The 14,340-nt window shown below is 35.6% G+C and overlaps 1 protein-coding gene across 2 annotated transcripts in view; it reads right to left on the reverse strand.

Moving 5' to 3' along the window:
* Window positions 1–14,340, reverse strand: part of Cad96Cb (protocadherin Fat 4-like Cad96Ca) — a 34,479-nt gene that overhangs the window by 4,920 nt on the left and 15,219 nt on the right. Inside the window, exons 3-12 of one of the 2 annotated variants that reach the window (XM_089714879.1) lie at window positions 8,461–8,523; window positions 5,004–5,093; window positions 4,733–4,929; window positions 3,763–3,957; window positions 3,342–3,569; window positions 2,741–2,923; window positions 2,274–2,510; window positions 1,642–1,788; window positions 990–1,189; window positions 348–465 (exon numbers count right to left, since the gene is read on the reverse strand). In XM_089714879.1, the coding sequence (XP_089571005.1) occupies window positions 348–465; window positions 990–1,189; window positions 1,642–1,788; window positions 2,274–2,510; window positions 2,741–2,923; window positions 3,342–3,569; window positions 3,763–3,957; window positions 4,733–4,929; window positions 5,004–5,093; window positions 8,461–8,523 (1,658 nt within the window). The remainder of the gene's footprint in view (window positions 1–347; window positions 466–989; window positions 1,190–1,641; window positions 1,789–2,273; window positions 2,511–2,740; window positions 2,924–3,341; window positions 3,570–3,762; window positions 3,958–4,732; window positions 4,930–5,003; window positions 5,094–8,460; window positions 8,524–14,340) is intronic. The other variant, XM_089714880.1, reaches the window with a different exon arrangement.

Below are 14,340 nucleotides of genomic sequence, written 5' to 3' on the forward strand. Positions count from 1 at the left end.
TAGTTGTTATGTGGCTATACCTTCCTATTAAAATGTACTCTATGGTGTACAATAATATAATGTCGATATTGAATTGATATGAAATGCATGGGCTTACGGGCCATGCTATGGTCCGTAGTTCCTTGAGTCAGTAGTTCGGTGGGATAGTCTCGGTATTACCATCGACCGCGCAAGATGTGCGCACTGAGTCATTATTTAATATTATTTCACATACCTACCTAATTATAATTAATTATGGAGAGTTATTTAAATTCTCCGACATATATTGTATAGTTTAAATTATGTGTCAGTTAGCGTAGTAGTGCAGTGGTATAATATTGTGTGCACTATGTATTATGTATTGTCACCTGTCGCGGCGGTGCCCCGGAGTCGAGCGCGGTGGCGACGAGATGTACCGCGCTGGTGTTGAGGCGCCGCGCCGCCGCACGCACTGATACCGACCCGCCCGGACCCACCTCGAATAGCCTAAATCACATTTAATTTCATATTTTATTTGAAAAGCGGTATTCCAATAATAATGTACGAATCAATTTTGATCAATGTGTAAGTTTGAGCGTGAATCTATTTTTGTTCTATGCAGTTTGTCAAAAAATGCATAGGTACGTATCATCTAGATTTTTTTTAATATTATTTACTGTTGGTAAAAACAACAAATTCCAGTATTAAATATTGGTACATAAGCTTAAAAATACAACAAATAAAAATTTACACAAAAGCAATAACCTTTTGTGAGTATGACCTATGTCAGTCATATTACCAAATACATTTTCATTCACAATACTACATTGACGATATTGTGATCGTTTTACATTATCACTTTTCCCCATTTTTTCAACCAATACTGATGTTTAATGTTAGCCTAATTGTATTGATTATAAAAATAATACAATATTTTTATAAGTTACGTAAATTCTGCATCCTAACACGGACTATTATTATACTTAGTAAAACCAGTTTCATACTATAAACCGAAAGTGTCAACAACTCACTCAGCATGCAGTCCCCTAAGCGTGACGGTGACATTATCATTGGTGTCCCCATCGTACACGTCGAGCTGTCCCACGGGAACCAGTTCCTCATCACTGCTGACTTGGTCCAGGTCCGCGCGGAACTCGTAGAGCGGGAAGCGGAACCGCGGCTCCCACTCGTTCACGTTGTCCACGGTTATGTTCAGGGATGCTGTGTCGTTCTAAGGATTTGTGCTGGGTTAAATGGTTGGAATACTGGTTATTGAGTGTTGATTATAATACAGGGTGGGCCAAAAATTTTTGTAAATAGCAAAACTTGATTTCTGAAAATCAGTGACAGTTAAGGGCCCGCGGGTGGCGGGAAATTGTGCGTCACTTAATGCAATTTTAATCAAAATGTAGAGCTTCACGGAACAGCAGCGTGCTTTTCGCGTAAAACATATTGACTAAAACAACGATTCCTACGTCTAAGCCTCGTTACATTTAAATACAGATTACAAAACGTTGGTTAAGTACTGATTGCTAGATGGTTACTTTTTGCTCTTTTTCAATGATATCAGGGTCTATGTGGATTGAATATGGATAACTTAAGACTAATTTTGTCGTGTACGTTCGTCTTGTTTTTGTTATCATTTGAACTACACACAGCAGCAGCTCGCTGCAGTGTACATACAGTGTGTCCGTCGGTGACCATAACACGGTAGCGGTAGTGCGGCGCGGTCTCGTAGTCCAACGCAGCGCGCAGCAGCAGCTCGCCCGCTGCGTTGATCGCGAACTGCTGCAGGAACGACCGCTCCGACACGTAGAACTGCAGCGGCGCCTGGAATGTACACATAGTTATAAAAATATAAAACATTAATGGTAAAAGAATAGTAGTAATTTATGTTCATCTAATGTGTCATTATCGAGGCCTCGCAAATGAGCGGTTCTTACAATAGACAATGTTATGTATGTGAGTTAGTTAAAAATTGTAATAAATTATAAGTTCTAGTTTATATAAATTTAAAATCTATTATTTTTGTATTTATTTGTCTACACTAATATTATAAAGAGGAAAACTTTGTTTGTTTGTTTGTTTGATTGTAATGAATAGGCTCATAAACTACTGGACCGATTTAAAAAATTCTCTCACCATTCGAAAGCTACATTATCCATGAATAATATAGGATAGGTTTTATCCCGGAAATTCCACGGGAACGGGAACTATGCGAGTTTTTCTTTGAAACCGCGGGCGGAGCCGCCGGCGGAAAGCTAGTAAGAAATAAAAGGCTTTTTTTATTATATTTCATTGAATGTGTCAGTAACCTGCGTGTGCGGCGTGGTGGTGAGCGTGAGCACGAGCGTGCCGGGCGGCGCGTCCTCCGCCACGCGCGCGCTGTACTCGCCGCGCGTGAACCGCACGCCGCGCGTACTGCCCGCCGCAGCGGGTGTGGTGGGCGGTGCGGCCGCCGCAGTGAGTGCGGTGGGCGCGGTGCGGGGCGCGCGCCGCCGGATCGACACCGTGGCGAGTGCGTAGCGGTCGCTGTTGTCTATCTGCGTCGCCTGGAACGTGATAAGGACGACTTACAATTGCAATACGCACTTTTTTCTACATACACCTGCATCTAAAAAGTCACCACCTTTCAATGATGGTTAATGAAATAAATAACTAAATTAATATAAGTATTTGGCCGTTCGATTCTAGAGTAATAAAGCATAAATATTAAATAAATATTTAATATAATTTAGTTACTCTAAAAATAAATAAAGTTATACATATAAAAATATTTCACCTTAACAACAACAGTAAGCGGCAGAGCATCCAGCGAGTCGTTAGACAGGAATATCTTGCCCGTCTCTCTGTCGACCCGCACAGGCACCGCCGGGGTGCTGAGCGAGTACACGAGCGGCGCGTTGATGCCGCGGTCCTGGTCCTGCGCGGAGATTGGCCCGGGGGAGGTCTCTAGTTCTGTGCCCTGGGATTGGTATTTGGTGAAAAGTTATTGTGAAGTCTAATGGATCATCCATTAGACCTTTTACATTCTTCGAATATAGATATTGCTATAGGACCACTTTTTTAGCCTTGTAATGTATTATTTGTCAATCGGAATGTTTGCCTTCTTTTACATTTTACGATGTACGTGTAAGGGATTTATTTGAAGGGCGTAGGTGTTATGTACATGGTTATTAAAAATGCTATAAGCTACTTAACTCAATTTTATTATGGAAAGCAAACATAATTACATATTTTCAAAAATCCTCTCCATTTCAAACATTTAACAGCAAAGATTGTTTTTGATACATTTAGTATTTTTTCAGTTTTTCTAGATATCGTATGGCATACTGTCTGACTGTATAGGACCAACATTATCAACTATAATCCAGTCAACTCACCGGTTCCACATCATCCCCCAGCACCGCCACATAGTGCGGGTGAGTAAACGCCGGGTTCTGATCATCAGCATCCAACACCTCCACATGTAGTGTTGTATCGGCTGACTTGGGCGGAGTTCCGCCGTCTCTTGCGCGGAGCGTGGCGGTCAGGTTGTGGAACTTCTCGTAGTCGAGGGGCTTCTTGATGATTATGGTGCCGTCTAGCTCGTTCGCGAAGTCGATGTACTCCTGGAAGTCGGAAAAATTGGGAGATTACAAAAAGGAAATAAAAATGGATTTTATACAGTTCTGTTTTATAAATCACCGTGATGTGCCCGAATATGGAAATTATAATTTTCAGATAAAATAATTAGATAATATTATAATAACCTGGCGTACGGCGCGCCCTGCCAGCTGGGGGCAATAAGTCAGTATGACTCACCTTAGCGGGCCCCATGAGCTCGTAGTGCACAGTGGCGTGCGGGCCCGGCTGGTCGGGGTCGCTGGCCCGCGCGAGCGCCACGCGGGCGCCGCGCGCCGCGCTCTCCGCCACGCGCGCGGCGTACGGCGCGCCCTGCCACGCCGGCGGGTTGTCGTTCACGTCCCACACGCGCACTGATACGGGGATCACGAAGCTCTAAAATAATATTTTGCTCATTATTATAGAAGCAGCGGTCAGCAAGTATGTTGCGGGTAGTTTCAAAAGTTACTTTTGTAACTACCCGCAACAGTTGCACAGTGTTCTTTTTCCAATTTAAATAAAAAATATATCAGTTTACGAAAAAAGTGAAATTGGTTAAATTTTTATCAAACATCCCTGATCAACTTTCTAATATCACCTAAAATAAATGTTTAAAGAACTAAAAAATGCGCTTTAATTATCATGAAATTATTCTTTATGTTATTTGTCTGTTTCAAGTACGTTATTTGAATCTAACAGAATCGGTCACATACAAACATACAGATGAAGGGTTAAGCGTGTTAAAAATTAACAATTTATTTGTGAGAGAATCATAACAGAGTAGTTGTTTTGTGGCTATACCTTCCTATAATAATGTTCTCTATGATGTACAACATAATGTCGATATTGAATTGATATGAAATGCATGGGTTTACGGGCCATGCTATGGTTTATATTCCTTGAGTCAGTAGCTCGATGATATAGTCTCGGTACTACCATCGACCGCGCAAGGTGTGCGCACTGAGTCATTATTTAATATTATTTCACATATCTAGTTACCTAATTATAATTAATTATGGAGAGTTATTTAAATTCTCCGACATATTTATGTCAGAAAAATCAAAAAAGGAACTCATTTAACGTTAAGTAGTCACCCCCGACCATTAACACTAGCAACACCAGTGGTGTTACAAGACCTTATATTACACAAAAACACTAGTGATGTACGCACCGGGTCGGCGGTGCGGCGGCGGTCGCAGCGCACGTTGACGTACACGCTGGCGGGCCCGAGCCGCTCCTCGCGGTCGAGCGCGCGCAGCAGCGTGAGGTTCTTGGAGCCCGCCGCGATGCCCACCGCCGCGCCGCGCTCTTGTAGCGACAGAGATATGTCGCCCGTGGAGGATGGGTCGCCGTTCACGCTTAGCGTGCCTAAAAATATTCTAGTTATACACGAGCCTCACTCCATAACATATTGAAAATTATTTTCACAAAAAAGGACTTACCAATAATACTGCCCACAGGCGTGTCCTCGCTAATGAAGAAGCTCTCGACAGCGCCGCCATTCATCAAGTAGCACCGGCTGTCTTGGATTGCTGAAAATTTTTAAATTATCTTAAACTCTCAATTCGATTATCATTAACTCTACAAAGAACGATATTTCAAGATTTGCTCCATTATTATACCTACAGAGAAAAAGGTTTCCCTCGTAAAAAAGAAGTTCAAAACGATACATTTTGGTGTTTGCATATTTCTGAAATACTTCTGTTTTTAGATTGTGACATTTTAAAAACAAAAGCGGGAAATAATAGCTAATTGCACGGATAGTCAGCACTTTACGTAAGCAGGTCACCGATATGCCATCAATGGCCGGGGTTAGACAGCTCTGATTTGGGTTAATCGATTAAAAACTATAATCAATGAATAATTCATTTCAGCGGAAATATAACCTCATCAAATAATACTTTAATAAATAACAACTTTTCATATAATGTCGATTCCTATCTAATAAATGAAGAATATTTAACAAATGGAGTGAGGTAATTTACACTACATAATATAAAAAAAAGACGGGTTGCACTCCGGGAGTGCCGGCAGAAGTGAAAACTTGATTATTAACGTTCAGCATGTTTGATATTTTGGAATGGTATCCGTCTTACGCATGGAATATAAGGGCTAAAAAAATCCGTCTTACGCTTTTTCGATCAGGCCACGTGTCCTGACGCGAGTTTAATAGCGGCAGTACACATTGGGCCAAGGCGTTGGGCCAACGTGTTGGGAAAAAATGAAGGATCCTGTTCACACATTGGTGTACTGATCATTCTGCATTGGCGCTTCAAGGATGGACGTAGTCCGTAGAAGTTCTTGCAGCCGCGGCAATTTATTTATACAGTGCGTTTAATTATTACGTACATGTGCATCAATAACAATGAGTGTACTCTGCCGTCTGCGATGATACCATTTTCCAATCTCTATTGTCCTTTTTTTTATTTCTGTATAAATAAAACATTATTATGTTTAGATTTTTTCAAATGTTCAAAATGTGTACATTTTACACTTAATTTAATTTTAATTACCTATTAAACGAAACTTTCAAGATTATATATAATATTATTATATTAAATTATAATATTATTTATGTAATAAAGCACAATTTGATCAAAACCTTGCTCATTGTATATTGTTATTTAATTTTTAAGAACAAGTAACTTTTTAATACTATTTTACTCATTTTATAAATATATTCATTTTTTTATCGCATTGTATGAAAGTGAGATAAGAAAAACATCTAGAATAATATAATAAATAGAAAATAAAACATCGAATTTATTGAGATTGGTTTTTATTTTTGTGTAGTTCATGCCGTGGATTCCAAATTATTCTTCATGTCGATACAATTCTACGAATTGTAAAACCTCATTGCTTGTCCACATCGGCGCCTCGGGCCTCCATCGCTATCGGAACATGGTTAAACGTAAATTTCAATTGACGCGCAACGATACTGTCTCCGCTGACGCGTAACAACAAACTGAACAAGACACCAACGTGTGAACGCTGTTTGCGGAGCGCGCCAAGATCCTTTGATGTGTGCACAAAAAACCGACAACATTCGGTTGGCCTGCCAATATTGGCGCCAACTAGGCTAATGAAGCCAACATACCGCCAAGTAGCTCTCTACACGTTGGCCCAACCCGTTGGCCCAACACGTTGGCCCCATGTGTACTGCCACCATAAGATTTAATACCCAACGCCGCTAAAGAAGTTTTCACTTCAAAAATAGTTTATGGAATTTCTTCTATTGACTCATTTATAATGTTTTTGTTGAAACAAATCTCTGTACATTAACACGAAATCTCTGATCTCAATGAGTGCAATTTCAGACAATAAACCTACCATCGTACATTATAATTAATTGTAATGTGTCGCTGTGACGAATTAATGCCGATTTAGCGTGCGTGCTCGGATCTGGAGCGTGAAAATGATAATCGTGCAAAAACTACGTGAGACTAATAATTATTGTGGTCGAGCGAGAAATTCGGCTCGCATGTGCTATATTGTGTTGTCGATGAAAACGAAACCGTTTATCAATGATCGATGGAGTATACAGCCTTGCAATATGCTTGCAATGCTATCAAAGTCTAGACCTATTATACCTAATTTCCTATTTAGTATTATTTGCTCACACACATTCTATAAACTAAACGAAATACCTACGCGAAGTATACATTTTTTGTGCAGTAGCAACATGAAATTGATATATGATCTATAAAAAATGATTTAAGCAGTACCTAGCCTTTGATATTATTAATCAGATTGTACTTTAAGCCTTTCTTTTACCCAATAATTTACCGCTGAAATTAGATTTAAATTACAAATGTGATACGCTTATTAAATCAAATTGGAGCGTGAACGAGCGTAAAATATAGATAATGGATGTGGAATGGAGTAGGTATTGTGCTTTCATAGCTTTCCCGTGCTCTATGATTGTGGCTGACCTCTGAATGTGCCTCTGAGGTGATGAGAACTAGCCTGCATTTATTTGGCGTAGCGTGACTCGATTATATAATTTACCTAATGCAATTGTCTGTAAAAACTTGAACAACATTTTAATCCAACCTGATTGTTGTAACGTTGTTATAAAGTTATTATAAATAATCTGTATTATAATCATTAAAATAATATGTTGTAATGCACATTTAGCATATTGTGATTTATTTTCATCAATTTAAAAATAAATTTCTAATTTTATTCGTTGTATTTTACTTCGTATTACACCGTAGTATTTTAAATCTGTCAGGTGAATTATGAAATTATATGATGAATCGCAAAAAATTCCAACTTACTTAAGATCCGCATTATGAAACAGTAAATTGAACATTTTTTGTAAATTTTCTACTTTCTAAGAATTGCAATTTGCTTAAAAATTTCATGCATTCATGGTTCAATGATAATAATAGTACCTATAGTTTACTGTGAAATACGAAATTAAAAGGTAATCTTATAGGAACAATTATCGTGTATAATATTTAATTTATTAATATTAATTAATAATTTACTATTATGGTATTCATCTGATATTTAAATAATAATAATTAATGTTCCATGCTCTATGTAGCCGGGTAGAGCGCCGTTATTTGTATACTATTTGTTTTAATTCAAGTATTGTTCACTGTTATTTTATTTTATGGAAAATAATGAACGAATTCAGAAACTCTTTAACGTTAAAATATACTTTTTTATCCATCGTTTATATTATAATTGTATTATAACGAATAATAATATTTACATAAGTGAGTAGGTAAGTACCTATTTAAGTATTTATATTGTAATGAACGGGAAGCCTCTACATCTATTTTATGGGTATACGTGTCTTTCATAATATCTGTGCTTTCAAAATATTTCACTACAATGAGTTCCTCTAAGCTCGTGCACTCCGTGTTTTGTGAGTCTGTGCCTACTTACGTCTGGAACGGATAGAGAGCGCTATGGCCGCGAGGGGCGGCTCGAGTCTTGGGTCCTCGTCAGCTAGGAAAATTGCAATTTCTTTGCTTTAATGTTGCCCTTATTTTCTTATAATTGTTGCTTTAAGAAAATTATAGTTAAGTACTTTGACATAAAAATGATACCTATTTAATATCGAAATATTTAGTCTAATGTACCTACCATCTGGCAAGTGAAAATATCTAAAGTAAAATAACTGTGGTTTAAATAGAAACATTTTCATGGCAGGTGCGTAGAAACAAGCAGGGGAAGTGAACCGGAAGTCGGTATCGCAATAAATCCCCCGCGTCACTTCCGTTGCATTTCGAATTCAAAATGGCGGAAGAATTTATTTACCCACTCAACTTTTTACTTTGAGTAAAATCTTTAGCTTACCTAACGTATCGTTAATTGATTTTTAAACGACTTTGAGGGAGGCGATGTATTTTGAGGATTTATTTATTTAAAACAGATATTAAATACATTTTACCTAAATTTAAATTATATCTAGAAGATATCTAGTAATTAACCCTATACAGTAGATATGCCTAAAAAATGCTAACCTGTAAAATTACAGTTTTTTCAAACTCAAACTCATACATTTCAAAAAGTTTTATATTGCTTTATAATATTATGTAAATACAAATTATAAATTACATAGGTATTGAATCAAAATCGGATGTTTAGTCAAATCGTCCCAATCCGATTTCCGAATTCACACCCCCACCCCATGCATAACATAATGAATTTCAACATTAGTCGTCGATTCTAATTCGACAGCACTATACTTATGTACTTTCATTATTTCCATTACTGATATTATAATTTAACAAGCCTTTCATGATCCGTTACATTGGCACTTCCGATCCATTTCATCAAAATAATATAAAAGCTCTTACTCATCGTGATTGTACAATATATTGACCAATTTCGTTGAAAGTTACTGTGTAATTTATATCGCCAAGGCCAACCTCTCACGAACTGATTAGTGAACAAAAAATAAATTATTGGGTTTCAATAGAAATGTGATTGTTTTTGAGAAAGATCCGTCTTCAAATCGTAATTTCCAATCAAATGCATAAACATAGAGTATGATGAGTAGATACGTTATTTTGTAAAATGCTACGTTGTTTGAAACATCTAATTTTAACGATCTTCATAATATTTTGATTCGTATGAAACTAGTGATTAAATCATACAACAAAAATTCCCTATTATCTATTACAAGAAATAACTACTGGCCAAAGGCAACAGGTAGGTAAGTGGCGAGTGGTCAGTAGGGTCGTCCGCGGTGATGCGTGCTTCCGCGCACCTCCTACAGCACTCTATATAACAATGTAAATAGATACTGTATCCTCATAATTATAAGGTTGTTTACACTTTGATAAATTCGTAACGGATTTTGTCAATTTATTTCTTAGGGTTCTTCTAAATAACAAAAAAGTGTATTTATTTTTTGAAAGTAAAATTTTATAAGATGCGTATTATAAATAAGATGTTACGAAACTGTAATTGAATGAGAATAATTATAGTAATTAGTAATTATCAGAATATTGTATTACGTAGAGCGTAGATATAGTTTTCTCCAAGTCAGTACATTTATTTTTAAACCTCACATGGAAGAGATTTTATTATAAGGCATTCTAGTTTTAAGTTACCAATTTTATTTTTTAACAATTCACATACTACATAACTGGTTTATTATTTTACTTATAAGTTTTTAATAATTGTTAATTATCACAAAACTTGATTTCCGCCCGCGGCTTCGCTCGCGTTTGCAAAGGAAAACCCGCATAATTCCCGTTCCCGTGGGATTTCCGAGATAAAAATTATCCTACGTGTTAATCCAAGTTATAGTCTATATGTGTGCTAAATTTCATTGTAATCGGTTCAGTAGTTTTTACGTGAAAGAGTAACAAACATCCATACATCCATACATCCTTACAAACTTTCGTCTTTATAATATATATTAGATATTAGATAGATGAAAACTTGATATTTCATAAGCATGAAAATAAGCTAGTAGCTAGAAAAATGCATCCATCTAGTCATCTAGATGCAACAGATGTGTTGGTGTTGTAACGCACCAAACAGAGTGTTACGGGTTGCGGCACGGATGTCTGATTAAAAAGAATATTACGCCACTAATCATTTTAACAGCAGTCATTACGGATCTTGGTGTAATCGTCTTTTATTAATCCGTCAAAATGCTATTACTGCAATTGTTTTTCAATTTTAACGATTAAGAACTTAAGGCTGCAGTCTAGCAAAATTGCGTTTTCAACAAGTTATTTGACAATTTTTTCCCGGCTAATGAAATGATAAACTGAATTTTTTTTTTCTTGTTTATCAATTAGTGTTATATACGCAATGCGCGTGAATTTTTTCACATTTGTAAAGTTACTTTATGTTACCTTAATCAGGCCTTCAAGATAAGTCTCTTTCCCCCAAAGACATTTCGAGCTAAGTTTGTGCACTCACTACGTTGCAACCGATTACAATTTACACAATCTGATCAGCACATTATTATCCTTATATAGTCGTTATTAAAAACTGCTGAATACAATTGCCGAAAAACTTATGATTTTCTTAATTAGAACGTTATAAATTCATTAAATTTCCCATTTTTTGCCTTACAAAATCTATTGATAAATACTGCTAAAACTTATTTTTTCCATTAATTTATTCGAGTTGGTTGAAGAGCAATGAGTATTAATCCTTTAAAAAAATTTTTTTTTGAATTTTGATAATTCTTTAAATATTAAAAAAATATTTAAAATAATTAGGAAAAATCCTAGCGAATTTCTTTAGTCGCGCTCCTTGGGCCGGAGCGTTCTGACGTGTGCTCTACGCTCGATTTTCCTTCATACCGAAGTGAAAGTTGCTCTACTTCATTAAATTTAATATTTTTGTTAATTGATTATTTTTATCTTAGTTTTGTGCAAATATTCGTATTTTTAAACATTTGATTTCGATATGGAAAATAAACGAAAAAAATACGCGTGTAACTACATACTAGAAAAAAAATTATCTTCGAACATAAAGTTAATGAAACCAAATAGATTGCAAAGGTAACAATTTTTTGGCAACAATTTCTTTATTTTACGGGGTGTCAGTAAAGGGATGTATATTTCTTTAAAACTAAAGTAAGCTCATAAATTTTCTTATAATATAATTTTTTTGAAGTTCCAAAAATGTTTATTTTTCGTTTGAGAAATACGAAATATAATATAAACTTGTATTGAGAACTTGAACTTCCCAAGTTCATGCGAGGAAATCCCCATACGGGGAAAATGATTTGTTTACTCCAAAATTGATCCGAGGTTTTTTAATTTTTTCTTCTAGTCATTTTCAACGTAGCGGCATGTTGTTTGATTATTAATTTTGTAACTTAAATACAGGATGTTGGTTTTATATTCTGATCTTACAGACGCGCTGACAAATTTAGTCCGCCATTTCTAGTTTAGTCTACCAACTCTAAGTACCAATATTAAAACGAATGGATTATCATCACATCATCAAAACTCAGATGTAATGGAAGATCACAATAACATAGAAAATTCAGTGGGTGTTGAGAACTAAACAAACAGAAGTAACAGAGACGCGAAGAATAAAAAAAGAGGACGAAAACGATAATTCGTTGATGCTTTCCCTTTTCGACGTATTGTTAGGGTACATCACCAATCTGCAAAAAACAAAACTGATGATTCCCAATTGCTGATTAAAAATGAAAAACAAATAATCGACAACAGTGGTGAAAATTTGCTGATCACAATGAAACATCCTTCAGTAGTAGCAGATTTACTCATTTAAAATGTATCGGTGAACAGCGTAAAGGAGAGGAGGACAGGAAAACATTATGAATGTGGATGGTGGATTGTATACAGGGTGTAATCGATAAGTATGTGCAGGCGATTATGACGTTTTTATTGCAGGTATCAAAAAACTTAAAACTGATATCGAAATTACTTTACCTAATGAGCAAAATGACAATAATAACTTTTTAAAAGTATAACGAGAAATATCTAAAAAATTTACTTTATACACTCCCATATCAAAAAGGGAAAATGGGACTAGTAGAAGTTAAATGTCTAATTCCGGCAAAAGACATGAATGCGGAAGATGCGGTTAAAAATAAAAAAAATAATATTTGAAATACAATGCAAAAAATAACACTTTTGTCATAGATAAGAATCATGACTATTTTTTCCAAATTCAGGGACAACTAAACGTTGCAGAAGCAGAAGTCTGCTCATTTGCTGTTTGGACTGGAGTGAATCATTCGTTAAAAATAGAATATACAGGGTGTCCCACTGTTGGTATACTAAGCTCAAAGGAGGTTATAGTTTTGCATACGCTGAGTACGTAAAAAATACTTATAAAATTCCAGACGCATTTTATTTTCAAATAGATGAATTCTTAAAATCTATGTGTACACCCATAACAAGCAACCCGCACTACTTTGCCACCCGCACGTGAGCTATCGTTTAAGATTATGTTTTCATAGACAAAATGCTCATATAAGAGAAGCGTTATATGCCGGCTGCGCGAAGCTAGAGAAGAGAACATGGATTTTCAGGAAAAATTTAGCAAAAAATTTTTGACGTAATTTTGTTGTTTAAGTATTTTTTACGTGATCAGTGTATGCAAAACTACAAGTTCCTTCGCGCTTAGTATACCAATAGTGGGACACCCTGTATAAAAAAGTATGTAACGTTTAGGCAAAATAAAATGATGGACCATTATCAAGATTTTACATAAATTGCCTACTGTCAGAATTGATTGATTCGAGACTTCAGCATTCGATGCCCATCAAGGACCCATCCTATATCATTCAAGCGATTGAAAAAAAAGAGATAAATCCAGTGCAACCGATAAAGCATCAGAATGCTAGCAAAAGATTTATTAGGTTTATCAATATAAATCTATACATATATTATACATAATATAAATCTATACATATATTATACATAATATAATAAATCTGTAGAAGACGCGAAGACTGACATCCGCGCGGACGGAGTCGCGGGCGGAAGCTAGTCAGAAATAAATATCTTTTGTTTTCATTTGCGTATTTTTCTATTTTATAATTTTTTAACACAAACATTACATTTTTTTTATTATATACAAAATTTGTTTATCCGCTTTATTAGTTAAACTGAACAACTTTCACTAAGAAACTTAGGTCGAAAAAAATGTATAGAGTTATGCATTTTGTATGGAAAGCTTATTTTTTTTATATTTCGTCCAAATTTCTTTGTAAAAGTTGATCAGTTATATAAACATGAAGTTGAAGATATCAATAGAAAGTATTCGCAAATTTTGTGTACTGATAGAAAAAATCACCCGGTGTAATTTTCACGAAAATTGTTTCAAATTGTCATTTTTGGTACTTATTACGAATATTAAATTATACGAATGATTTAATTTTTAAAAATTAAGTGAAGCAACTTTCCCTTAGTACATTTGTATTATTTACATATAGGATGACAGGATGCATTTGTTTGCACTACTAGACCAAGCCCTTAATATGTATATCGATGTGTAAGCATTTATTTTTAGCAAATTGTTTCAATAGTTACCTACTCAACGTATTTTGTTTTAGGTTCTAAAACATTAGTTATCTACTTAGTTCCCGGTAATTTAGTAAAAATCATTTTGATTACGATTATACGTATGTCTAACTCTTACATATTTTCTCTACAGGGCAAGCGCTGGCATTTCTCCGCGAAAATCAGAGCGTGACCTCGCTGACTGCGCCGAGTTTTTGCTTCCTTGTATTTAATATGATTCTTATTACAAAATCTAACATACCACCAGTAAGTTCATCGGAAATATATCTTTCTATAGTTACATACTAAT

This window comes from Colias philodice, chromosome 3 (assembly GCF_061535455.1).
Source record: "Colias philodice isolate Cphi_HAF_F1 chromosome 3, ilColPhil1 Martin Lab GWU primary, whole genome shotgun sequence".
NCBI classification, from domain to species: Eukaryota; Metazoa; Arthropoda; class Insecta; order Lepidoptera; family Pieridae; genus Colias; species Colias philodice.